The 27,873-nt window shown below is 37.4% G+C and overlaps 1 protein-coding gene across 3 annotated transcripts; it reads right to left on the reverse strand.

Moving 5' to 3' along the window:
* Window positions 1-1,692: 1,692 nt before the first annotated feature.
* LOC117432293 (basic helix-loop-helix ARNT-like protein 1) lies at window positions 1,693-17,191 on the reverse strand. 3 transcript variants are annotated; one of them, XM_059002198.1, is made up of 19 exons: window positions 17,176-17,191; window positions 11,965-12,112; window positions 11,387-11,407; window positions 10,689-10,835; window positions 9,520-9,558; window positions 9,152-9,190; window positions 8,845-9,002; window positions 8,370-8,449; window positions 8,010-8,102; window positions 7,245-7,362; window positions 6,855-7,004; window positions 6,480-6,726; window positions 5,949-6,055; window positions 5,269-5,419; window positions 3,994-4,082; window positions 3,333-3,441; window positions 2,935-3,028; window positions 2,456-2,555; window positions 1,693-2,289 (listed from the first exon to the last, which is right to left on the reverse strand). In XM_059002198.1, the coding sequence occupies exons 2-19, from the start codon at window positions 12,102-12,104 to the stop codon at window positions 2,132-2,134; spliced, it is 2,040 nt and encodes a 679-aa protein (XP_058858181.1). In that variant the 5' UTR covers window positions 12,105-12,112; window positions 17,176-17,191; the 3' UTR covers window positions 1,693-2,131. The 3 variants fall into 3 exon arrangements, with proteins under 3 accessions (XP_058858181.1, XP_033909880.1, XP_033909883.1); XM_034053989.2 differs by lacking the exon at window positions 17,176-17,191 and adding an exon at window positions 16,285-16,411; XM_034053992.2 differs by lacking the exons at window positions 10,689-10,835; window positions 17,176-17,191 and adding an exon at window positions 16,285-16,411.
* Window positions 17,192-27,873: the final 10,682 nt, after the last annotated feature.

The following is a 27,873-nucleotide window of genomic DNA, read 5'->3' on the forward strand; positions in this document are numbered from 1 at the left end:
AAGAGTAAGTGTGCTGTTGTCCTTTTACTGACCCAAACAGGCAGCCGACGACACATGGAGTAAAAAGATCTCACAGCCGCAATACTCCTGTCACCATGCAACTTGTGATCGCAAGTGGGGAAAATATCAATGTATTCATAATGTTTTCTTGATAGAAGCTGGAATGCATTTTAAAATTGCCAGCTGTGCCTTGTAAAATTGGAAATTATGTGTACAAGTACCAGCAGACATTTATTATATCAAAAAATAATTGCACTGCAAGTTTTATGCATTTAGCTGGTTTTCAGACAGACTTATTTTATTTGTAATGCATTTATAGATGGATACCTGTGGGTTGTTCTTTCCTGGACTATACTAGCTGTGCTTTGATGTCTTTGCAGTTTGAAGCAGTAAGAAACACGGATGTGCAAAATGAATATTTAAGCAATGCATTTAAATGGACAGCTGTGTGTTGTTTTTTTTTTGCTGATGCCATAAAACATTTTAGTCGCATCTATAAAAAGTCACTTTTGCACCCTATTGATCAAAAAAAAAAAAAAAAAAATGCTGAATATTTTACTAAATGTGACAACTGGTACAAAAAGGTTGAATTGTTGCTTTATGGTGCAGCAGACAAGGATAAAAGATCAAAGGTAAGTCCCAGTTTAAGATTTGTATCATACAGTACACTAACGTGGGGTATTTCACACTTTGCTTAGGAAAGTAGGCCCAGGTAACAGCAGTGGTATTCATGCCACTGTTCTTTTATTCTATAGGATTGTGTTTCTGAATTGGTTAAACTGCTTATCTTAGTTTCATTGCGTTGCGATTTTGCCACTTGATTCAGTAAGTGTTGGTATCCTGTTCTATGTTTTACCTGGGGTAGAGCAAATGACTGTACAGAGCAGGAGGCCTACGAAGTTGTTTCCACATGTAATTGACTTTTTTCTTCTGCAAAGGTTTCCTGAGCAGCTGTTCCAACAACTTGCCTTGACAATTCACTGGAGTACAGATGGTAAGATTTCAGATGGAAACCTTTAAATGTGAAGGGAAGCACATGGATTACTACTGACTGATGAGTTCACTGTATACACAGACAACAAACTGAGATGACAAGTAGCACATTGAGTGAAATCGGTTCATAGTCATAAAGGGTCATGCATTCTGAATTTTATACATTTTTTAATTTACTTGATTTCTGCATACTTACAGCTGAAACAGTGATTTTTATAGCCGATTTACAAAATAAGTATACATTAATCATTGTCAAAATTCAGGGTTTTGGCAAAATATTCCATATACAGTAGTCATTTGGTCAGCTTCTTAAAAATGGTCATTTAGTCGCATGCCTGGTTTAATATAATGACTGTTACATGTACTCTGATCCAAACAATTAAAGGATGTTCAGAGATGTGTAATGGCCAACAACCCTCTACAGGTATTTAAATGTGGATACCAGGTATCTGGAGTCATTTAACGTGGATGCCAGGTGCCTATATGTAAACGCCCAAAATTCTAGATTATGCTGAAAAAGAGGTTCTCAGTGTCCACCCTCCCCACTTCAATAATAATCACATCAGACACGACCAGAGGCTTGGCATTGATTAGGCATACTGGAAATGTGTGTTGTCAAGTATCCGTATACATAATTAATACACAAATGTCCTATGATGATAAAAGAAATTGATTTAAATGAATGAATAATACATCAAATAGCAAGAGAAACAACTTTTATTTAAAAAATGTCACTGCTTACACAATACACTTTTACCATATATTTATAGTAGAATTCTTACATTATAGAACAACTTTGATACAATTTATATAAGAAATATTCAACATGAAAATCTTTGTAGTGTAAAAACACAAACACTAAACCTAAAAGGCATTCAAAAAGCTTGACAGTGTACTGTATGTTAAAACATTTATAAAACCTGAATAACCAGAACAGCTACAATGGGTAACGGAAGCAATTACAACCGGCTTCACAACGCAAAAATATTGTAGTGATTTCAATCCCCAGCCTCTTAAACACCGTTTCCAGCCCCCTATCAGTCCAAACATGAACACAAGGTTGGCTTGCACGTCCAGATATGGCTTCCTTGGTTCCTGTGCGTTACAGCAGCTGGATATCCCATCCATTGCTAAGTGCTCACAAGGGCCATGGCAAGTCACTGAAATCCACTGGACCGCCCAATCCTGCATCTGCTTCCAAAAGACTCATGATAACAGCCATGGCAGCTTCATCATTGCTAGGGCTGCTGGAGCCTTGGTTGTCTATCATTTCTATACCAATATGGGAGTTATCACCTGTAAAGTAGAAAAAGAACATCTTCAAAACAAGCAAGAACAATGTCATTCTCAAGAAATGTAGTCCAGTAAAGTCCTTCTTTAGTTTCATGTTGAGTTGCCTATGACTTAAGTGGCTTTGAAAAACAGATAGCAATATCTGACAGTATTACCAAACCATACTTACTAAGCAGCGAGCTGTCTGAATAGGGATATCCTATTGAATCCTGGCCCTGCCCAGGTACAAGCCCAGCCGACGGAATGTCTGGAGTGCCACCATTGTGAATCTGAAAGTCACATGTTAAAAAACGTTACTCGTGGCTTAAACAAAACATTCTAAAATATTATTTACCGCTAGTTCCACAATAACATGAAAAAGTACTACAAATCATGTTGGTAAAATCAGGACAACTATAAAGAAAATCCCTGTGTTATAAATATATACATTTCCAATACTAGATAAATTCTACACTGCACGCAAAATTAATGTATACGACTGTAAAAGCACTATAAATAGCATACGTACACAAGAAAGATATAATTATGACAAATTCAAAACTTCTGCTTCTTTCTATTGCTCTAAACTAATTGTTCTTGAAAAGCAAGGTGCGGCCTAATCATCACAATAAGAGCAGACATCCATCACAGTCTTTGTGGTCCTCCTACCTTCTTGCCTCCTGGGGAGGAGGTGTCTGGAGGGGGTGTGCTGGTGAAGTTCAGAGGACTGGAACCACAGCTGGATGGCGAAGACCCTCTAATCCTATCAAACCAAAAGGCCAGCTCATTAAGACAAGTGCAATGCAGCACTCAACACTGTTAATCGGTTTTGTTTAGTTGGTTTTACAAAGCGGCAAGATTTTACTTCGATATCTAATTTATAGAAATGTATTTAGGTGTGCCTTAAAACCATAAAAAAACAATGCATTTAAAATGACCGTGTGTAAACAGTTTGGGTAATTCATGAAGCCCATGTGTTACCCTGTTTCTATATCAAAAATGTAATTCTATAGAGATTCTGCAATTCTTCACACTCCTAAACATTAGCAAGTTTCCTTGGGCCTCACCTTTGTATCTCCATGACTTCCTCAGCGATCATGCGGCCGATTTTACCAGCTCCTGCTCGCGTACCTCCTGGAATGCCAGGGACTGTCGGAAGGGCTCTCTTTACCGCACCTGCAATAGCCACAAAGCCTGATTTTCACTTCTGCTGTTCTGTCACAAGCAAATAACAAATACATACATTACAGTAATACATATCTGAGCAGAAGCAAGGTGCTTTGTGTAGCCTGAATTCAATTAAGCAATGAACAAGAGGGCTTTACTGCAATTATATATCGATATGGATTAAGACTAAAACAAATGTTATTGGTACGGTTAGTAAAACTTTGATATTCATCCAAGGCTCTACAATTAAAGTCAAATATCTAATGTCAAATTCAAATAAATGTTCTACATTTTTAAAATAAGCACATTTTTTTAAACAAACATATATTCACATAGTTAGTCCCACACATTTTGGTTAGAATTTAAAATCTGTTGGTACACAGTATATACTGCTAAACACTGCCACAAAGATAAAACATCCACGTTCCACTCCCTTAACCACGTAATAACTATACACATTTCTGTGTGCTTCACTAGAGCATACAATTTCTGTTTAAATAATTGTAAAATTTGAAATTAAAGGCTAATAAAAGAATGGAGCGTGCCAATGGGGGGTCTTACCGTCTCCTGCTTGAAGTACACTGTCCATACTGTGAGGGGAACCAGCGAGCTGGGGAAAGGTAGGGTCTGCCCCATCAAGTGTGCTGCCCCTGAAACAGGAGGGTTGTGGCATTAATTCCAGTTACTACACACAGTACTGTACTCAAGATTTATATTCACACACACACACACACACACACACAAGAAAACTCAAACAAATTCCACAAATATTGTAGATTTCTAAAAGCAGTGACAAATCTGAACACTTGAACTATTATAGTTCACAATGACACAATCAGGATGCAAGAAAGACATTCATGCAACCCTCTCACTTATAAACTGTTTAACAAACAACTTGATAAACATAAATGTACAGTATGACTTGTAGAACAGAAGGCTTCTATTCAAAGTGAATATGAATAGCTAATGCGCAAAGTTTTTAATTTAGAGTGGCCAATTACTGTAACCCTGATTTTTCTCCCCAATTTAGAATGTCCCATTGTGTTCCCTCATTGCAGCAATTCCCCACACAGCTCAGGAGAACTGAAGGTTAAGTGGGTGTCCTCCGATCCCACAACCAAGCCAATTTCCTCTTTTACACCCAGGAACTTGAGAGCAGACATCAGCGAGCTAGCAGCCCCTGGAGGATAAAGGCTGGCACTGCGGGTGTCTGCCTGAGCTCACTAGCCAGCAGTGTAGCACGATAAGGAAAAACAGTCCCTGATGGTTTTGCCTCCCTAACCTGCCTCCAAAATCCCTAGCGAAGACTGGTGACTTTGCAAAGCCAGGAACGAGAACCAGTGCTTCTCTGACTGTACGACTCACCCTGCACACCAGGAGGCCATATACTTTTACCAGGTGAGCCACTTTGGGACCCCTGACCCTGCTTTTAATAGACAGTTTGAAACTCTCAAATCTCTGCTTAATTGAGATGTTATTTAAATAGCACCAGGATATGAACCCCCCTCATTTTCATAACTATCCCAGGAGACACCACACACAGACACGCAGCAGAGACAAGCAACCTGTTCCATTACTTTCTCAGCCAGCTTTAAGTAACATTATAACCACAGATAACAGTGACAAGCTTTTTAGAAGAGATGCATCACACTTCTTTTAAAAATGTGTTTCAGTTTCCTGAGTTGGTTAAATGTACAATCTGAACATCCAACAGAATGAGTCAATTTCAGCTTTTTAAAATCACTTGAACAGGGTCCAAAAAAACCAAAAACAAACAAAAGTTAATATGCCAGACAAAAGCTTGATCTAGAAGCTGTAAGAAATGTCATTACTTACGAAACAACTGTGTTAGTAGAAACGATATACTCGACTTCTTTGGTCCAAGGGTTCATGAAACTGAACCAACGACTTCTCAGTGTGATAAAAGACCCGTCCTTTATTTTAAACTTGTAACAGTTTGTTGTTATTTTTTCTCGTGTCTGTAGAACTGAAAATAAAAAAGAATTCATGATCCACTGTAACCATGCAACAATATTGTTTATTCAGAAAGGACAAAGCACTTGAAGTGCTTGTTTTTTTATCCTGCAGCATGCAAGATTAGGATCTTTTTTTTTTTTAACCAAAGCAGCATGTTGGGTTAAATACTGCTGACAGCAGGGCTCATATCCTGTTCAATAGCCAACTCAATCCGGTAATCAAAACCTCCATGACCTTTCAATCCAGGCACTGCTTCAAAAACTATTAAGCTGTTCTAGTTGTACTCTCAGTGCTATTGCTATGACAGCTGGTGTACCCGAGCACAAGTCACAAGGTCACTTATATACTAGGAAATCTATTTAATTATAATGGGTTACAGACCAGTGTGGCCTGATCATGATTCCGCCAATGAAAATATATCTTTCATCACTAGATTTTAATTCTGCTTGGTTATTGTAGCATTGTCCAAGTACTCCTTGTGTATTGATACCGAGTTTTAAACAAGTTGCTATAAACGTTGACATATTAGGACAATCTACCTTGTCTGTGACACTCTGCAAGATGTCCAATGTCATCTTGATGAAAATATTCATAAAACGATGTGCCCAGAAGTTCTTGGGGTAAATATGCAAGGATCGCTGTAGCCCTAAAATACACAAAATAAAGAATCAAGACTAATTGAAACAGAACCAAGTAGTTCTGAGTAACAGACCTTAAAATATAATTATTATTATTTTTTTTACATAATTACCCCCTTCAGTCGCTTTCCTCCTTAACCCCCCGCTGTGCCTTCTCAACACTCAGCTGAGACATTATTAGATGTGAAACTGCTAAATTGGAGACAGTTTTCTTGGGAGATCAAAGCTGTAATAGTAATTTGTACTTCAGTCTGACTCCACGCATATTGGGGCCACAAAGATGAAAAAGCAAAATCGCATGTTAATCCACTGCGCTCCTTGTTAACTCTGCAAATGGGGGTCTGAAGTAATGTATCTTGAGTTAATAAAATAAATAAACAGTTTTTAAAAAAAATTGTTCTGTGACGATTACGCAATTAGATGTGCTCTTACCTTTGATCTACGAACACAAACTTCCCATCTATGGCATGGCGCGAGACGTACTCTGTGGGTTTCACCCGGATGTCCCCGTTCATTGGCTGCGGTACTATATGAGGATGCAAACGTCCGATCGCTACAAGGCAGCTGAGGTTGCAGCCTTCATTGTCTGTCTCATTATCTTCATCCAGTCCCATTTTTGTAGGAGGCCAACTTTTTAAATATCCAGTGCTATGGATTGTACAAAAGCTTTTGCGGTCTGCTGCATAAAACAAATAAAAAACATACAGAAGTGGGGAAAGCTCAAGCATTCACAATTCTAAACGGCAGATTCCACTATAACCGCAGTTCTGTGAAACACAGTGTTGTCTGGCAGGAGGAGGTTATTACCTTTCTTTTTGGAACACGTGGATGGGAAATCCTTGTCTTCCACTTTTACCGAAGGCTTGTTGCATTTCATCCTGCAGAAAAAGGAGCGCCTTGCTCCGGAACACAGTCTAGACGGGCCAGGTGCAATATCTGTCTTCACAGGTAGGCCAGCTGTAGGACAGTAACAGAATTATTTTCTTGGACCTATTGATAGTACCTAGTAGTGCCAGTGCAACATTACTTTTTAAACAACCTGTGGCATGCCATTCCCAGTTCTGTTTGCCAACAGGATTAGTATCTCGTTACGTAAATAAATTACATTAGGCATTTCCTGAGTTCTTCATTGGTAAAATCTTACTTCTTAAAAATGTACTGTAAGTCATAGTAATCAGAAATCAGAAACAGCATTACTTTTGGCATCTATGAGTCTTTCCCGTGGCGCAGTGTCTGAAGAGGAGAGCTGTTCCTTTACTTTGGCAATGTCTTTAGGATGCAGGTAATCGAATAAACTCTGACCAATCAGGTCATTCTGACGAGGAAATTAAATGTAACAGTCATTAGCATAACAAACAACATTTTGGCAATTCAAACTCTCTTGAGTGTCTGGCATTCCAAGTACATCCTATCTTATTTCTGAAAAAGTGTCAAAGAAAAGTGGGTCATTAACAAAGAATGTATTTGTAACAGAACAACAACCGCTTGCTTGTACTATGTACACATGGCTTTGTACTGTGGATTTTTCCAATCTGTTGTGTGAGCAAAATGGTACACAAGCCTGAAATGTCACTGCATCAGATTTACATTTATATTCTTGTTGCTTTTGCCATAGCTAGCCTTACAATGTCAGGTATTTATAGTTGCAGCACAGACAACTGTGATTTATGGTGAAGGTTTGAAAATTGTCTTCACTGGGACGGTCCCTGCCTGGATAGGGGTCAGACCCAGGCTACATAAGCCTGAGCCTCCTTTATAATAATGGGACTGAACATGCATACACAGTATGCAGATAGGCCGAAAAAAAAAAAAAAGATTTATTATACAATCACTGTGCAACTAGTCTCAAGAAGAAAAAAAATCAGAGTAGTGTTTGGAATAATTGGTCCATGTGCACAATTGATTAAATCATGAAGAAAAAAGGTTAACAGTACTCAAAGCGTGATTTTTCGGTAAACACACCTGACTGTAGTTAAGAATTTTATACACAGACTCTGATACAAACAGGATCTTCCCTCGATCACAGCCCACAACAAACAGAAAGCCATCTGCTGCCTGTTGGAAACAAACACATCAGTACAGAGTAATAATGCTTTATTTAATTCAAAAATGAACTAAAAATAAAGTGTTAACTTTTCATTATCCGTTACAAATTAAAACAAACAGTTCTAAAACTACAAAAAGGTAATCTCGGATGTATTGCAGTTGGCAGCCTACACTAAAGTTTTTTTTTTTTTTTTTTTTTCTTAAATGCAGCTTTCCAGGTTTAAGGAAATATGCACAGCGAATGATGTGTTTGTGAAGGAATTGCAGTGAATGTACCCTCAGTATAAGATGTTTCAGTTCGTCATCTGATAGGAATGCAGGTTTGTAGTTTGCTTCTGTGTATGGATTTGCAGCACCTAAAAAACAGATACATACAGATATCTTCATGTAATATAAAGATCTGCCACAGCTGTTTTATGAAAGATATCCTCCTTTCTAATCTGCTCCATTACAAAAGGAAACATGTAATATAAAGGAAAAATATATTGCCATTCCTATACCAGCCTTGAAATACAACATCCATATTGTCATTTTTGGAGTATTCTTGTCTCTTAAGCTTATAGGCTAGCTTTTAAAAGTGCAATAAAGTAAATGTAAAGCTTACAATGCCATCCTAATACCTGCTGCATGCATGGTGGCATGTGAACAACAAAATCATAATGACAATTTGTTTTTGCAAACGTTTCTAATATAATGTTTTTTTCGGTTAAGGGTGTGTTGACAATACCCACACTTGTTCACTCAGCCTCACCTCTTAGCGTTTTCATATGCTGAACAGCCATTCGTAGCACTGTGAGTTTGTCCAGCTTCCTCGACATGGCATTGCAAGTAGGCACTAAGGAGGCCAACTCATCAATAAAACTGTTCATTTTATCTCGACGTCTCTTTTCAATTTGGCTGTGGGCCTCTCTGTATAAAAGAAACAAAACAAAAACAATGCTGATAAGACAAGTCAGATTACCATAATAAACTGTGGCACCGAGTCTATAAAGCAGATCTGAGACAAAGCGACAGAGACAAGAGGGAATTGAAAAACAAACAAAAAAGCACGTGTATACCTGGCATTCTTGATTCTTCCTTGCTGATCTGGGCACTCCCTAAACCAAAAAAGAGCATTTGCATTCATTTTAATATACGGCACACTTTTATTCACTTAGAACATGGAGGTTTGCATCACTGCATATGTGATAAATGCATAGAAACTACATGTTTTTGGCACACCTTAGTTTATTAATTTTTGGTTGCTACGATGCAGTTGTACATACTGATCAAACTAGGCTAATTATTTTTAAATGTAATGGTCAAAACTAATTTGTGACTACTGTAGTATCAGTTTTAATGCTGCACATCACAAACCATCTTTGGCTACACGTTAATCACAATTTAACAAATACAAAAATAAAAATGGTTAGAATATTTACTGTACCGTCCAAGTTGTTTATCCTTGTCAGTGTCCATGCCATCCCTGTAAAGCAATGAAAGATCAGCTAAAAGATGCAAAACAGAACCATTTTGACATATCTGTAATACCTTTTGATTTATTCTTGAAGCATAGACTGTGAAATCATTATATCATTTCACCTCAGCAGAAGACACTGCTGAGGTGAAATGACCCAGGGAGTGTAAGTGCAGATGGACCAGAGTTTCCCAACCCTGTTCCTGGCGGGAAAGGGAAAATGCCCAGTTAGTTCAATGAAGGGTTCAATTAAGCAATTGAGCGCTGCGTTGGAACAAAAACCAACAGATACGGTGGGAAAGGGTTGGGAAACACCGAGATAGACAACCCAAGGCAAGGCACAGAAACTAAGAGCTTCCTTTAACCTTAAGTACTGTATCACCAGCTATCATGTTTTATAACTAAAATACATGTCTGCTACAACATGTGTTTCTTTCCAAAATGCACATTTGAGATCCATGTAGCCAATGGAAGTGCAATATGGCAAAGATTTATGGAACCTTTAGCTACAATTACTTTAAGAACTGAGCACTATTATATACCATATTTTGTTGTGCTATAAAAAACAACTTAAGACTTTTGTTAATGATGCAGAAGCAAACACAATGCATTACATTTTAAAATGTTTACAAATTCCACATGGATTTCAAGTTTATATTTAAGTAGTTGTTTTATACTCCGCAAAAAAAAAAAAAAAAAAAAAAAAAAAGGAAAACTGAAGTGGATACCACAGTGGGTAATAAAAACCAATGTCATACTAATCATGTTAGAATTTTAAGATTATTATTTCCTTTTCTTTAAAAAAAAAAAAACTTACGCAGCGATTATAGACATCATTTCCAGCTAACTTAATATGGCTGCACCAAACTTCTTTTATTTTATTTTATTTTATATATTAGTTTGTCAATTTTCAATTTAATTAGGGAAAGGCTGCATTTGAGTGATGATTACATTTTGATCCGTTGCATTTTATTTTTTTAGATAAATGTATGACTTATTGAGCTTATTTACTATATTTATATTATAGGCAAAATATTGTATTTCACTGTCGGTGCATGGTCCAACAGACCAATAGCAATAAACATATGCAAAGCTCTTTTTCCCCCCCAAATAAAAGCCACACAGCCATGTTCACTAACCTGTCGTTCGTGTAATCTGTGATCCCCTCCCAATCAGCATCCATCAATCTGTCTGTACTCACTAAAGAGTCAGAATTTAACTTGGGCATGTGGTTTTGAGACCACACTGCCTCGCAACCGTGTCGTATGAATACTCGTCCCCAGGATCTGAGGGGACACAATTTTTTTTTTTCCCCCTAGAGTTTCAAAGAAGCAGTAGAGAATTTGTAAAATGTTTTATTATTTCTAAACTCTACTGATTCTCTGACATCACTATAAAAGCTGTTTTTTGTTACTGGATATCTGCACTGGAGACAGTAATGGAGCTACTGCCCTAATTGAATTGGCTACTAGACCTTTTCACTTTCTGCACGCTGCATGTGTAATCTAAAGAGAAAAAAAAAAAGAATCCTCAGTTTGCTTCTGCACACCCGCAAATAACTCACATGAGCAAATTGAGGACGCACACGTCACTGCACATCCACAGAGCTTGCAAATCTGTCCCTAAGACTTTTTAATATTAAGCCTTCTGTTTTGGTGAAAACTCCAACAAGTAATTCATTTTGAAGGGGGCTTTAGATTTATTATGCGTTTGGCTATTTTTGTAGATAAAATGTGGATTTTTCTTAAAAACAAATAAAAAAACAAGCCCCATGTTCCTCTGTATTTGACACTAGATTCATTGCTACATTTAGTACATTTGTGTTGTTCATACTTACTCAAAAGAAAAGCCATCAAGTCTGAAAAAGAAGGGTAAGGACTGTTACATATTTATAATGACAAACTTTTACTTTCTGTATTGATTAATAATTACAAACTGTTAACCCATTTGTTTTATTTTAGTTGTATGCTATTATAAATCCCATGGCACAACTTAACATGTGGCCACAGTTAAAATGCCCTTTGAGTTAAATAATAAAAAAAGGATGTTTTTAAGTACGAAACTAAATCACAAAAAAGTACATATCTAATCATTGTGGAATTAATATAAACCACCAATAAGGATAACAACTTACTGGGAACCTGAATGGAACCTCAAAGCAAACATTTAAAAAATACAATATGGTAAATTAATTATATAGTGTCTACTATGCAAAACAAAAGATCAACAGCATTTTGTAACTAGTTTCAAAGCTCAGGAGTCATAATAAGGCAGAGCTCGTTTTATTTGAAATAAAATAAACGTGTATTTGAAATTAAAGCCATGAATAAAGAGAGTCAGTTTGTGCTGTACGAGAGAAAGATTCAGGACATAACTGCTAGAAATAGAAATCCCGCTTCACTGAAGTTCACTTACTGGTAGTCTGTGGAGCTTCCCTTTCGCTTGCGAGTGTACTCCATGCATGGGGCACTCAAGGAGCTGGAAATCAGATCAGTGGGACCCGGTGACATGAAGTCATTCATTGTTGAAGAAATGTCCATTCTTTGGTCTGCCATTAGATCATCTAAAAAAAGGCAAGGATGGTTATGTCTGCATTCATTATTTTTTTTTTTTTAACAATCAAACCTTTTATCCAATAGCAGAAGGTTTGGTTGATGGCCTACATTACCGTTATGCAACTCCTAGAGAAACCACATGCCCTGTGCTGCATGGAAGGCAAGCTGTTTACCACTCCAGTCTTGGCTGTTAATTAGAGCATGAAGGATCAATGTTTTTTTTTTCAGAAGTTAAGTGAACATTTTGCTTACATTATGTAAAAAAAAGATTTACAACCTAGGACAAATAACAAAAAATTGTATAAATGTTTAAATACATGCTGTATATATACCATCATTTTCAGAATGAAAATATATTAGTCCAAGGAAAATCACCATAATATAGGTCACTTTAAACCAAGTATACTGCACACCTGTAACATGCAGACATTATATAGTGTGCAAGACAATATATAAAATACAGTATAATTTCTTAGGCCAGTATTTTATTCAATAATGGCTCACTATCAGGGAACGTATTATCCAGGAAATTTTGACCTGCCATCATCTGCTGTTTTCTTTTATGTAGGACAGTACAATGCAAGAGCCACCTTTTTTTTTAATAGCCCTATATTACTCATGAAAGGTGCTTATTTATTTCACAAATAAGTAAAAGATCCTAACATTCTCAGAATGCACTCGAAACTTGTTAAAGTGGAAACCAAGTAACCTCAAATAGGGAAGCATCCACGCATTAGTAAAGGTCACAATCAAACAAAAAATGACACTCTTTGTAATAGCTGGATAATAAAAGCCAGTTAGCTCAAAAAACATTATTGAGTTTCTTTTTTTAGTCACAGCAAAAGCCAGTCTACGTTCTTCTTTAATATATATTTTTTACTATGTACAGTTGGCCAAGACACAAAGACAGGTTCTCCAGTCATCAAAACACAGTACAGCACTTAGGAAAAAAAAAACACTGACACCATATTGTCCTTTTTCAAATGTCACAAGAGAACGCAAAAAAAAAGGATTCATTTTGTTTTTTTGCGTCAAAATGTAATCTCAATATTTGTTTTCCTTGTTGTATTCAACTTGGAATGTGAAGTTCTGCGTTTAAATCATGCCTCTTCACTTCAGCGTCGTTGACTCGCAAAACTTTTTTTCTATTTCTACTTTAGGTTTTCTAAGCTTAATTAAAAATATGTTGGATTTAAAATATTTTTGATTTCCAGAAAATACCTTCATTTACCTACAGCTCCCTCATAACCCAAGCACCTCAGTAGTGAGCGTCAAATCAGCAAATTCATGTCCCACATCTTGTTGCCAAATTACCTCAAAGACCTACTTGAATACGTGCCATCTGGGCCATTTTCATGATTAAATTCCTCTAAAACACACAGCAGATAAGCTGAAATGGTCTACGGGGCACTCATGATATTGATTCAAATGATTATGTCTATGTTTAATAAAGTTAAGTATGTACTGTAAGAAGAGTCCTACATTTGTTCCAACAGGCAGCTCAACTTAAATATCAAATAACATGGACCGGAGGCTGCTTTACTCATCACTCACCCCTTCCCCCCAAAGTGCTGAGATCACATGACTGGTTTAATCATGCACACTCTGTAACACCTCCCTGAGAAAATGAAGGTCAGGCTGCAAGTAGGTCAGCTGAATCAGCTTGCACTGCCTGTTTGCTCAGGATACATACCGTACAGACATCAGTTAAGTTACAAGGCTATATATTACCTAAATAATGTATACACATTTTCACAGTGCTTTTTTTTTAAATGCACTTCTTACTGTATCTCCATTGCTCCTACATATCAAGGTCTTACAGACTTTAGTACCAAATGCAGTTTGTGGTGGCTGTTACAGACGCACAGCTGCAAAGTCATTTTAATGTTCCAAGCATTTGGGCCCAGGCGAAGCTTTGGATTTCTGAAGATTTGAACCACAGTCTGGTCAACTCCTGATTTTCATTGATGTTCCCATAGAAAGATCAGTTATGGTAGTTGCCCATCCCAGAGCAATGATCTCTATGCAATACAATAAAGACACAACATCTAAAAAACAAAGAAAGTGCATGGATTCCTTCTGACCGACTGCAAAGGGGCAAAGTATTAAGAAGTTACATTTTTATTGTATAAGATTGGATGTTTTTATTTTAAAAGCTTGTCTGTACTATACATTTAGAGCCAAAAATATATTCCAAACCTGTCAAATGGACCTGGAAGCCTGGAATTCGAGCTGAAGAGGACTACAATTCCCTGGTTTCAATTTTGCATTGCAGAAAGACACTTTTCTTAATGATGAAGAAGGTAAGGGAAAAAAGGTGGCAAATGACTGAAAAAACAAACCAATTCCACCTATTCCCATTTTCTGACATATACAAGTTTCTTGAGAAGATGAAACAAGCACTCTTAAACCACTAGAAAATCTAAACCAGCAAACACAGAGAAATGTAACCACTGGATTGAAGCCCATTCACTTTGGTACAGTTTATGTTATGTGGGTCATGGCTGACGGTATATAAAGGGGACGCAGTGAGGTGATCTCTTCCTTTGTGAATGGTTAAATTACGTAACGAGAAGGAGAACAGGTGATATAAAATCGTGAGTGTTTTGTTTTGTTTATTGTCGTGTCTGAATTATACTTGTGTGTTATTATTTAGGTGGCTAAACACGATCCAGGAGCTGTCGCTAAAGGCCAGCACGAACCTGGACAACACTTCACTTTGTTTGCACTAAAGAACTGTATTTTCACCACGAGCGCTAGAGCACGCACTGTAGACTGGTGTTTGTGTTACGATGAGGGTGAATTAAAACGGGGCTGTTATTTGTTTGTGTGCTGCCTTGTTATACACTATCCTTGCTATGTAGATAGGTTATACACTATCCTTGCTATGTAGATAGGTTATACACTATCCTTGCTATGTAGATAGGTTATACACTATCCTTGCTATGTAGGACTAACAACACCCAAATTGCTCATTTAAGTAAACAGCTTTGGTAAATCAGACAGTGTAAAGTAGGCTGCTACCCAAAGCACGGTCTGTTACCTCTAGATTCTTGCGCTGTATTACAAAAAAAAAACATATTGCTCAAATTATTTTATTACAGTATTAATACTTTGCAACACCTCAGGTCTTCCAAACTAGCTACTACAGAGTAAAATTCCCATTAACAACTCACTTGATGCGATACAGTAGTACTGACACATAAAACAACTGTTTTGTACAGAACGTTGAAGTTTTAAAACTAAAGTTTGTATTATAGCTGTTTCCTTTTTATAACGAAAGATATTAAAAGGGAAGTGGCTGGCGAGGTCAAAAAGTCTCAAGATATTTAGCTTAAGCTGCTTGTTAGGAACCAAAACCTCTTGGCTTATAGTTTTATAAAAGCAGTAACTGCTATTTAGTAAATTCTATCAGCCTACTGTGAATAAAGTTTGGAGTTTCTAGTCTCATTTATGAGGGACTTAAGCAAGGTACTGTACGCACAAATTAATGCCAACAAAATCAGGTATTTCTATGCCAGACTGTCCCATGCAAAGCACACCCCTTTCATTTTCCTCACTTAAAGTTTGCAGACATTAAAATCAGAACTGCATGTCTGTGTGTAGCGAATATCAAGAATATATCTGGAATACTTTGAAAGATCAGTCTGTTCAAACATTGTCTGTTTTCAGTGCTCATTTTCATCTGTCACGGAATAGTCAATCTGACGTGGAATGGGACACACACGTTTTAAACTGCAACCACGTACTGTAATAATCGAACTGTAACACAGCACCGTTTTAATAATATACAAAAGTACTTTAACCAACCACACCCCGTCAATGAATAGGCTAATCAAACGTCAGTCCAGTAATGCTAGGTGGTACGTAACACAAGAGCAATACGGGTACCGGTAATTAGCAATATATTTAATCTAACGATTACTGAAGAACACTAACGTCGTTAACCTGGTTTAATGAATACATTACTTCTATAACAACATATAACCCTGTAATTCACAGTACTGTAACATGGTATACTACGCCTTAAGTTACACATACAAAAGCACTGCCCCTCCTCGCGAAATTCACAATATCCTTATTAGAATAACAAAATAAGATATTTCCAATACCACTGCTAAAAAAAACATATGAGCATTAACGAACAAATGTAATAAGTTCATTCAAGCAGTATACTTACATGGTAAAAGTTTAGTAAGCTCATTTAAATACAGGAGAAATGTTCAGTGATAAACAGCAGTAGTCTCTGACCTACTTTCTGCCTTGAGTAAATGTCGCACCACTAACCTACTTTCTAGCCAATGACGTCTTTGGAAGCCTGCGTCCAACTGCCAGCCAATCATACCACGTTCTGGAACAATGTAACCAATAGTTCAGTACCTTATGTAACAAGCATCCAATGGAAGCGTGGCATTTTAATTTTGCTGCACAGCAAGCTCTGTACTGTTCGCTACATAACACATTCGCTTTATGATTGCCGAGAGACCTTAGCCAATCAGAAATTGTTCAACATTGAAGTTCATTTTTTGGGGGGATATGGCAAATTGAAATAATGAAATGATACACAATCCATACAAAATCTAGAGCAAGCTGGGCGGCGCGCAAGCGATTAGCAGTGATTGGTTCTTCCTACAAGATAGTAAAATCCCAAAAGAGAATACTATTCAAAAATCGCACGGCCTGTGTTAATGGAGCGATTCATTTCACTCAATGCAGGTCACTTATAATGAACAGATTTTTTTTTCTATTGCTAGTGCCACACTAGAACAATAAACGTCACATGCAACATTAAATAATATTTCAGATGATCTGCAAGGTTAATTATCATTATTTAAAACGTATTATTAGAACACAAAAAACAAAGATGTATCATAAAATGTTATAGCATCAAGCTGGCACAAGCTTCAATGTTTTTATAACCTATTGCTGTAGCATAGATTGAGATATATATATATATATATATATATATATATATATATATATATATATATATATATATATATATATATATAATGTACAGCCAAAGTTCAATTCCATCGCCTCACCAAAATAAAAAATAAAAAATGAGCACCTCTTGGACCTGTTGAAGGAAGCTACGCCCATCTTGGAGTTTGTGGTTTGAAGCGCGGCTTTCAATTCGTCCGAGTAAAGTGCCAGTTAAGAGAATATTGCAAACGCATGAATGACGTCTGATTTGAAATCAGGGTATATATGTTTAGTATAAGTTACTTTTAAGGTTGTTTTTTTTAAGTAATATACTTCACGTTAATTCCACATCTCATTTAAAAAAGCACCGAATCAGTGCCTTTTTAAGATAAGTTATGTTCAGGTACTGGTAGTGGTGGTACTATATAGAGCGTCCCGAAGGAAGAATATTTTTGCAGGATTCGATGAGTTTGGTTTTGCAGTTTTTAAAACAAAATCATGGAAGGGACAGTGCAATATCGATGCCATGAGTACAGGTAATACTAGACAGAACATGGTTTAGGTGTAAGGGTTCATTTTGTAATGGGCTAAAGTTGTACTATTTGCATTAATAGGGCTATACAGCTGTATGTGTTATACTACTACGGTCACTTTTTCGTTCATTTTTGTTCAGTTAAAGTATCAATACAATGTTATTAGAATAATGTCGTTTTTATGCATAATAATAATATTGCCATGTGTGTGTTTTTGTTTTTCATTTATTTGAGACTGAGAATTCTGAGCATTCTACAGCTGGACATATTACTTTTTTTTTTACTGTACATTCTCGTAGTCTGTTCATACAGTATCACGTGTCACTGTTAAGCATACATATTCATTTTGTTTCTTTATCCACCACCTACTCCACAGTCATAATGATCCAACTTCGATCTCAATTATGATGTGATGAAATTAAATTCACTTATATTGTCACCCATGCCTTAACGTTCTATAACCAAAACGTCTGCACATAGACTGTATGTACTACACATGTAGTATGTGCCGAATTTAAATGGTATTCTAATTTAGATCTGCACCAAAAATTGGTGTTGGTCCTGCTAATTTTCCATTTCAAGTGAAACAAGCAGCTCTTTCTTCACTTGTTTCACTTAGAATGATAAATTAGCCCGTTCAACACCAATGACCCTTCCTAATTTCTGTGGAGCGCTAAATCCCATTAATTGGTTTGTGCTACACTATTCAAATTATTTATATTTTTGAGATGGTCATGCTGCATCATATTTCCAGTGTCCCTGACTCGCATAAATCACAGTATTTGCTGCTGGTGGATAATATAATTTGTGTCCCTACTGTATAAAGAGTTATGAGGAAGTCAATTTGACAAAATAATAGCTAGACAATACATTGGACAAGCTGACAACTCTTCCTCAATCTAACCTGTTACCAGTGTTAATTTCTTTCAAAAATCAAGAATTTGAGACAAATTCGTGGTATTGGTTTCTTGTCTCTGACAGCTACCATAAAGCAAATGATGAGAAGGTGAAGGAACTTTGTGAACTCATTAGCAGCTGGGATGAAGCTGATGACACTTGCATAGTTAAGGTAGCTTACGGAGAAAGGCCCCATTTTCTGATTTCGGCCATCATATCAACACGTGGCTCTAGCTTGCCTCTCTTTTTAAATTTGAGGAAACTTTGCCAAGTGCAACATTGAAAAATCACCCATATCTTAAGGACATGTCCTCATTGTATATTCTGAATTTTCAGCATAAATACTGAACAAGATTCACCAAAATCAGAAACCGTTGTGTTGGAAGGAACTTTGTCATTTTTCAATCTAATGCCTCCACCTGACAAGTTCAACAGCTTTACAGAGAGTTTTCAAAGCACCACAGCAAGGTGATTGATTTTAGTATGCTCTTTTACTATCCATATCTTAACAATCCAACATACAATCTAAAACAAAAATATATATATTGTTGAAATGACCAGTTGCCAGGAGTTTGAACAACCAGGTCACTGATAAATGGGCTCTTAATGGATCACACTTGTTGCTGCATGAATAAAGCAGTAGGCTTACTAATAGAAGTTGTTCATGCAGCAAGGGAGCCTCTTTTGCCTAGAATACACTCCTCCTTCACCAGTCTTTGCAGGAGAACACAACCTTATAACCTTATTTTTTTCTCAGTCATGCCAAAATAGCATAACCTTAAAAAATGTCCATGGCTTGAATAAACAGAAAATGCAGCACAAAGAGAGAGGATTGTTGAGAGCTTTTATGTGCACGCTGTGAGTCAGTGTTAATTAATTCTGTTCTTTTGCAGAAAGGTTGTTTCCTACTCATCGTTCTTTAATGGGTGACGCACCTGAAGCCATAGAAGGCCAAGCAAAGCTGTTCCGTGTCCTTGTAGCGTATGCAATATACAGTCCCTGGATAGGCTACAGCCAAGGTTAGTGTTTGATTGAAGACTGCTGTGCGATTTAGGGAGTATGCCAAGTAAAAGGACATACTGTCTGCATTTAGATTTATTTTGATAAAACCACTGAAAAATCATCTGAATTTGTTCTTCTCCTTGCTAATATATTGTGTTCTCCCATAATTGTTTATTGAAGTATGCTAAACACATCGTCCTTATCTTTATTTAGCTTACTAATTAAACATGCTGATCTAACCAATTCTTTGCTACATATGTTAATAGCAGGTAACTAGAACCAAAGAGCAGCTCTTGAACTCAGATCAAACACTTGCTGCACATTTAGCCTCCTCCTGTTATTAGATGAATATTTACATTTAAATTGTCAGCCCTTTAGAAAAGAGAGTGAAAATATTGACATGTACAGTAGAGTTGCAGGATTACAGTTCAAAGGGTAAATTGAGTTTTCTTCCCACGTACGGAAAAGTGAAAGAACCAGATTCATGCTTACAAAGAGAGTACAATGTTACTTTAGTCCTCTGATGGTGCTATGCTAATTAGCTTTCGGCTTCAGAGAAAATCCATGGCAGTGGAAAAACATGATGTGCCTTTGTTTTCAGTACTGTAGGGGGCACTGTAGGAGGATAGTCGCTTTAATCTTGAATGGCCAACAATTTATTAGATGCCAGTTTCACAATTATACCAAAAGAGGGCAGCAGTGTATAAATAATAGATGCTGAATTTATTTGTGAAAGTTGATCTTGGGGAAGACATTTAAAATATGGTTCACAGATCATACTGATTTAGAGGTGTAAATAATTGCAGTTTTCAAATTGTGTGTGTGTGTGTGTGTGTGTGTGTGTATATATATATATATATATATATATCTATATCTATATCTATATATATATATATATATATATATATATATATATATATATATATATATATATATATATATATATATATATATATAAGTATACATTCAGAGTGCTTGTTAATTCTGTTTTGTTTTCATTTTAATCTACTCCATCCTCCCGGTTGACCTCAATTACATGGGTCAGTTTTCTCTTGCCAGGAATGTCCTACATAGCTGCCATGCTCCTGATGAACCTATCTGAAGAAGAGGCTTTCTTGTTGCATTGCTGGAAAGACCTAACTACTTAGCAGGGCTGTTTGATCATTCCTTAGATAAGTAAGTAGCCTTGTTACTTTCTCCAACATTGTAACACCTACCCCGTGAATTCCTCGCAATGCGAGCCTGTAAAGCAATGCGAGAACTGGATATTCCTCGCACAGGTGAAGCAGAGAGAAAGTGGAAATGACAGATTAATTTGCTGCTAATCTATAAGTGAATGTAATGGTCTGAAGCATTGGGTCCATCCTGGTTTGTGAGATTTAGATCTTTCTCATTTTTAATTTTTAGTTGTTTTTTTTCAGAATTCAGCACAATGCCAAAGTATTTCAACAGCTACTTAAACACAGAATGCCTCGACTTTGTCAACATATTGTAAATACTGTACCTATATTGAAGGAAAAGTGCATTCAGATTATCCTTGAATTCACTCAATATATTGGATTGGTACAATCACCTGTTTGATCCGAATCAGACCAAACTGTAACTTCATGTAGTGAATCTCATAGTATTTTTTACAGTAAATGGTGTTGACTCACATGAAGTCAGGGGTAATTGTTAAACCTAACAAAAACAAAAGTACAATGCTTTTTGGTTCCAGAATTAATAGGGAATAAACACAGCTTTTTTAAATCTTGTTAACTTTTGCATGCACCAGATGGTGTGTGGAACGCATTAGCAGTTATTGCATTTTACTTGTCCTGAACCCAAAGTGTGAGCTTTGTATAGTGAAGATTTTCTATGAACTTTTGTTAGCTGCTAGTTATGCTGGTTTTGGAAGTAATCACGATGTCAAATAAGTGTAGCTCTAATTTACTGAATACTGTTATCGTGAGGGATTTTTCAGATTAGAAATAGTGCTATACAGTATAAAACATTTCTTATAGAACTTCAAATGATTACTTGTAGCTAGTGTGGTAGCAGTAATGTGTTATCGCGCTCCACCCAGATCCTGTCACTTCAAATCCCAACCCAGTCAGTCAGTTTGGAAGTAGAGCTTATCAAAATGATGTCATGTTTTCCTGGACTTTAGTTGAACACAGCAGGGCAGAAAGAACACTGTGCCTCTTTTAACCCCTTATTGAGACATTCTGAAGAAACAGTATATGTAATTAATATATATTAATTACATATACTGTATATATAACTGTGACGTGTGAAATAGAAATCCAAAAGTTTTTCCATTTAGTAAAAATGTATGTGGGGGTGGGAAGAGGAAATGGTTGTGGGTATGCTGTGTTTTCTGACCACAACAGTGCCAGTAAAATAAACTCCTTTACCCCTGATTTAATAGTGGATAACATTAGTGCATAAACAGGCACCATCATTTTATATTAGTTAATTAAATGTATCTCATAGCTTTATATTATTGGTCAACGGTAAGTATTTATTAACACAATTACACCAGGGGTTCCCGAGTGGCGCATCCAGTAAAAGCACTTGCGTAGGGTGCAGGATGCGCCCTATAGTCTGGAAGTTGCGAGTTCAAGTCCAGGCTATTCCTTTGCCAACCGAGGACGGGAGCTCCCAGGGGGCGGCGCTCAATTGGCTGAGCGTCGCCCGGGGGGAGGGAGGGTTAGGTCAGCCAGGGTGTCCTCGGCTCACTGCGCACCAGCGACCCCTGTCGTCTGGCCGGGCGCCTGCGGGCTTGCCTGTAAGCTGCCTGAGAGCTGCGTTGTCCTCCGACGCTGTAGCTCTTGGGTGGCTGCATGATGAGTCCGCAGTGTGAAAAAAAGCGGTCGGCTGACGGCACATGCTTCGGAGGACAGTGTGTGTTTGTCTTCGCCCTCCCAAGTCAGCGCAGGGGTGGTAGCGGTGAGCTGAGCTTAATAAAAATAATTGGCCATTCCAAATTGGGAGAAAATAATAAAATAAATAATCGGCAATGTTTAAATTTATATAAAAAAAAAATAATTACACCAGTTTCTAATGATATATTGGTTTCTAAATTTTAAGTACTAGGAAGATCTTGGAGTGACAACATTGCATTTTGTCACTCCGTGGTTCTTAACCCTATTCACCTCCCTACCTTGTTGGGATACGGTGCTGGCTGTATGGGACAACATCATTCTAAATGGTAAGGCAAACAAAATCTACCAAATTGTACACATTTCAGGTATCGTGAGAATTTAATTTCAAATTCAGTTGCATTTTTATTGATAATGCTGTTTTCGATCATGCATTGCCTGCTATGTAGACCTTTTGTAGCACTACTATAGGTTCTCTTTAGAGGGGAAACAAAACCTCAAAAGTTACTAATAAGAGCTTAGAAACTGTGATACATCCAAAAAGTAAAAACAAAGATCATTAGGGCGTAGAGTGTGTGAAAATTCAGCCCTATATGAAGAAGTCAAGCAGCCACCTTGCTATTAATCAATGATTCAAAAGTGAGATGGAATGCTTTAAATATTTTGAATTTTATTCAAGCACAAGAACATTTGTCATGCAGTTGCAGTCCACCCTGATCGGTGCAGGCTTTGCTTCAGCACTAATAAGTTGTGTTGGAGTTCCAGCAGCCTGGATGTTAATTCCTTAAAGGCTTGACCTCTGTGACAGTGAGGCACTGCTTCTCTTGACCCGGGAGAAGTGTAGTATTTTGCAGGTTGGAGAGGGTCTTGCAGCTTGCATTTCTGACATAGCACGAGACCCAGGGGGGGGGGAGTCAAGCAATCACTCAAAGTTCTTGAAATATTCATGGTTTCAGGCCCCTTTGCCTGCATGATATCTAGAGCGGATGTGTAAGTGACATTAAGTGGATAATCCACACACTGAGCATGTTCAAATGTGAAATGATGTGACAAGACCCAGAACATCTGTGCCAAGTTAAAGCTGTTCCACTGCAAAAAGTATCGCTGCATAGGAACATTAACTTTAAATCTGTAACATATGTGTTCTTCTACACAAACCAAGAAACTTGGGTTCTAAAGAATACAAGACTTTCAACTTTCCTCCACCTGTCAGTCAGTTAGAGTACAGGCAAGGTGATTTATGCTTAAAGAGACTCATAGGAAGTTCTTTTGAAAAACCTGGAAGAGGACTGATTTGGGTCTCCCTCCAAAAAGGGCCTATAGATATTTATCTGCACCAGACAATGAAACACATGCCATGCTTGTCACACATCAGTGACTGAATCATTCTGATAGTGTTTTTCATTTTCTATCAGTCATCTATCTCTTATTGATTTGGGGACTGTCAGAATGTCTTTGTGGTCTGCCTCCATTAGGATATTTTTTGGTGGGGGGGGGGGGGGGGGGGGGGGGGGCTACACATTCGGCTTCCCACTCACAACAACCATGGGAAGCCTAAGAAAAGCTGAAAGGAAGTGGCAAAACCTTTTTTTGTTTCATATGAAGCAGAGAAAGAGAGAACTTCTTAGGTGCCATTACTCGGATCAGTCATTTTACAATGAGGTAGTACAATTTTTTAAATGTTGTTACTTATGATTTGAGTGTTTAAAGTTACAGATATCATTTATAGAAGCCAGCGTTCAATACTGCACCATTAGACAGGTTTTGTGGCAGCAGAGTGACTCCTCTCATCCAGATTATCTAGGTCAGTAGACTTAATGACCATGGTCTAACCATTGCTAACTAACCTGCATGACAAGTCGGGTAGCTCATAAAAAGAAATAAAGAAATCTGAAAACTTGTGTAACGTTTTTAGGTCTGAGTAGAGGAGTGAATGCACATAGATGTGTTCTTCAGATAAGAACACCAATTAAGAAGGTCTTCTGGTCTAGTCTGTTTATTCGAGTTAAGTCTAAGAACAGTAACATGCAATTTCCTAGATTTCAACGAGGAAGATGTTATGTTATTAACTCAGGTCTACTATAGGGTAGCTATTGCAACACAGTCTAAACGTTACAGCTGTTTACCAAACTGTTTAGTCTGAAGTGCCGAACCACTCTGCAAACCTTGCGGTTAACGATGCAGAAATAGCAAGGCCCCAGGGTTTTGAATGCTCCCTGCAGGCCCAGTGGTCAGGCTGTAACAGCTGAAGAATTGGATTTAAAACCCTTTCTAAATGCTCTTACTAAACTCCCTTACTACTGGCCTTTGTCCCGTTTAAGGAACAATGGTTCCTTTGGTTGATATATCTGTAATGCCTCACTGGTTTCACACAGACCACTCCTGGGTGGCAAATTTTATAAAGAAAAAAAATCCCTGCAAAGGTTTCTAAATCTTTTAAAGCTGAAACGGCTAAGCAAGTGCAATAAAAACACAGAAATGTTGTTAGCCGAAATAATTCCTCGGAGAATAAAACACTGGGACACGGGACATGTAACATTAAACTGTTGGGAACGATTGTAGATTAAAAAATGGGCTGTCTTAGTTTCAATGTTATTGAAGGTCAGCGTGGTAGCAGGTATAGCCTAATGTAAAACTTTCTGTAGTAGATCAACTGATCATTTTTCCTGAAAGCATGTTACATGAAAAACAATGGATTTCCATTAGGGATTTTTGGTGGAGAGGCTGCTTTTTGGTACTAATTGAGAGCCGACACAGATGATTAGTCAGCTGGACACAAACATCTATAGAAAAAATTGGCACCCTGGAGTCTGCAGAGGAACTGGATTCTAGTGTGATTTTGATCACTTTGACAAAAGTTTCTGTCGTACACATTTTTATATTCTTTTGAAACTGGTAATGCAGGGATGGGAATAAGACTCTTATTGCATAGCAGTTTCACCTATTCCAGGTTTTACTTGATTAGCCACAGCCTATAGGTAAAAAGCTCAGGTGTGTCTTATTAAACTTGCAGTAAAACCAGGAATGGATCATGGTGCTGTGCAATGGGAGTCTTATTTCCATTCCTGCAATGAATTGTATTGTAAGCATTCTTTATTTGAACTACTAATATTCAAGACCTTTTAAAAGATTTTGCATGTATTCTGTAAACAAGTTAACAAGTCCAAAATTTATACAGCATTCACTATTCTAACTTCTACTTTAATTCACCTGAAGAAGTTAACAAGGCTAAAGCTGTGGAGGATTTCTTGTAGTTTGGTGTTACAATAAAATAACCCACTGTTGTGACATTGATTAACCATTCATTCACAAAGTGGTTGTCAGAAACAGGTTACGTAGTTATTTCTGAATGGCGTCTCTTTTGCTTCCACGGGCATTGCAGTTGTTTTCACCACAGGGCTGCCTATTTTGCAGCTTGAGTCGCGACTGCTGGAAATGTGGGACGTGTCTCTCCTCATGCTCACGCTGCTCAGGGTGCCTGTTGATGTGTAAGTCTTCATTTATTTAGCTTCCTGTATTCAACATGAATAATGTATGAATAAGGCTTTTGTCAGGTGTATAGCCATGAAAGTAGCAAGCTGAGGAAGGAGGAGTTAGTGAAAGTGTGCACTGCAGCTCATAATCAGTTGAGAGTTTGATAAACAAAACCTTATTTCACTTTATCATGGAACGTGAATCTGGTATGCCCCAGATGTGAACAGAAGACACTGGAACAAAAAAACAAACAAAAAAGGGTTTGGAGTATTCTTCCTGTAAAGTAAGGTGTTGAGTGAATTGACCATTTTACATTACGTTTGAACCCACATTAGTACAGGTACTTTGACACCATTAGACTTTAACTGAGCTCATTTTCAGGTGAAAAATGGTTGTAATTTAAACTGCAGCCTGTAATGAAAAGCTTTGTCTAAACTGAAACTGAATATCACGAACATCAACTCAATCCACATTAAGTTGGCACAAAATGGCATTTTTTGTTTATTCCCAACTGTTACCTAGGTAGCCTTCCGAACAATGAGGGTTGTGTTGGCACTAAAGTTGTTCTTACTGAAAATGTATTTGTGTTGGCAATTTCTACAGCCCATTGTATATTGAATTAGCATTCAAAGATATGACTTTTACTGTATTATTTATATATATATATAATTTGCTTTTATGTTTAACATGGCATTTGATCAGCTTTGCTGCTAATTATTATTCTCTCCTGTGTTATACGTTTCCTGCTATAAATCTACAAATGTTGGCTTTTCAGTTGAGTAAAAGTTGACAGAAGACACGTTTGCACTGACATGTCCACGTTACTCAGTCTTGTTTGTGTTGAGGGCCTTTATAAACCTGCGGTTTTGGTAGTGGGTGGGGATGTTGCTATGGGAACAGTGCCATGCTCCCTTTTCATAGGCCTTGCCCTCAGGTTGCTTATAAAGCTATACATGAGAGGCCGCTTTGCTTTCACTGATTAGGCCCCTGTTCACCTTTCTGCTCTGCTGAGCACAACTTCATGACTTCACAGCCCAAGAATTAAGAACTGTGCACAAAAGCAGCTTCTCCACCAAAGAAATGAAACCACTATATGTGTACAATGACCCACTCTCCTGACTCTTCAGTTCAGCACCTATTATTAAACATTTTACAGTCTCCGTTCGCCTGTTTTTTAGACACAACATAATTCAGGAAAACTGCATTCACCCTTTCTTAATGACCTGTAATCACAAATTGCTGGGGTTACTTGACTGCATTAGCCGTGAGATACCCGGTTGAGCGGATTGCCAGCTGAAGAACTCAGTGACTCAGTTTACAGTTTTTGTAAATAGCTTTGTAACAGTGGTAATTAAGGGGGGGGGGGGGGGGGGAGTCAGACTAATAAAGCAAGGCCTTTAAAGAAAATATGAACTTGTTTTGCTGTAACAGTGACACAGGTATTTGAAATTGTTAAACAGTAAATCCCTCTTTTGAACTTCGATTTTACAGGCACACAAAGCAGAATGTAAAAAGTTTTTTAGGTTGAGCGTCTCAAAGATCACAGATAAACGGTAATGGGGGAATTTTTAAAGAATGTTATGTAGATTAAGAGTTGTTCAGCGAATACCATTTGGCATAGTTTTTGGGAGGAATTAAAAAGATAAATAACATTTAACATTAACATTATATTTTATTAAGTTGTAAATCATTTGTTTCTTCACGCGTTCTTTAGGTAAATTCAGGTTTTGCAAATATATCCAATTTAACACTGTAGAGAAACTGGTGTATCCTGGTACCCTTGCTATAGGTCACATGGTCTGATAGGAGCTTGACCATTGCCGTTAGTTTGAGATGCAAGACTTGTCTTTAAAATATCAGGATATTCCAAATTGAGGTATAAACTACAAACCAAGAAACAAAAGATACTTGACAGAAGAAAAGGGAGATCGGTGATAAGTGCTAAACTCGCTTGTTTCTTCTCCTTTACAAAATAAGCATAAAGGTCATTGAGGCTCTTTTTACTCACCAGTTTAAGTGAACAGTAGCAGAAAAGCAGGGGTTTTGACTTCATTGTTGGGATATACATTCCTG

This window comes from Acipenser ruthenus, chromosome 27, assembly GCF_902713425.1.
Source record: "Acipenser ruthenus chromosome 27, fAciRut3.2 maternal haplotype, whole genome shotgun sequence".
Classification (NCBI taxonomy): Eukaryota; Metazoa; Chordata; class Actinopteri; order Acipenseriformes; family Acipenseridae; genus Acipenser; species Acipenser ruthenus.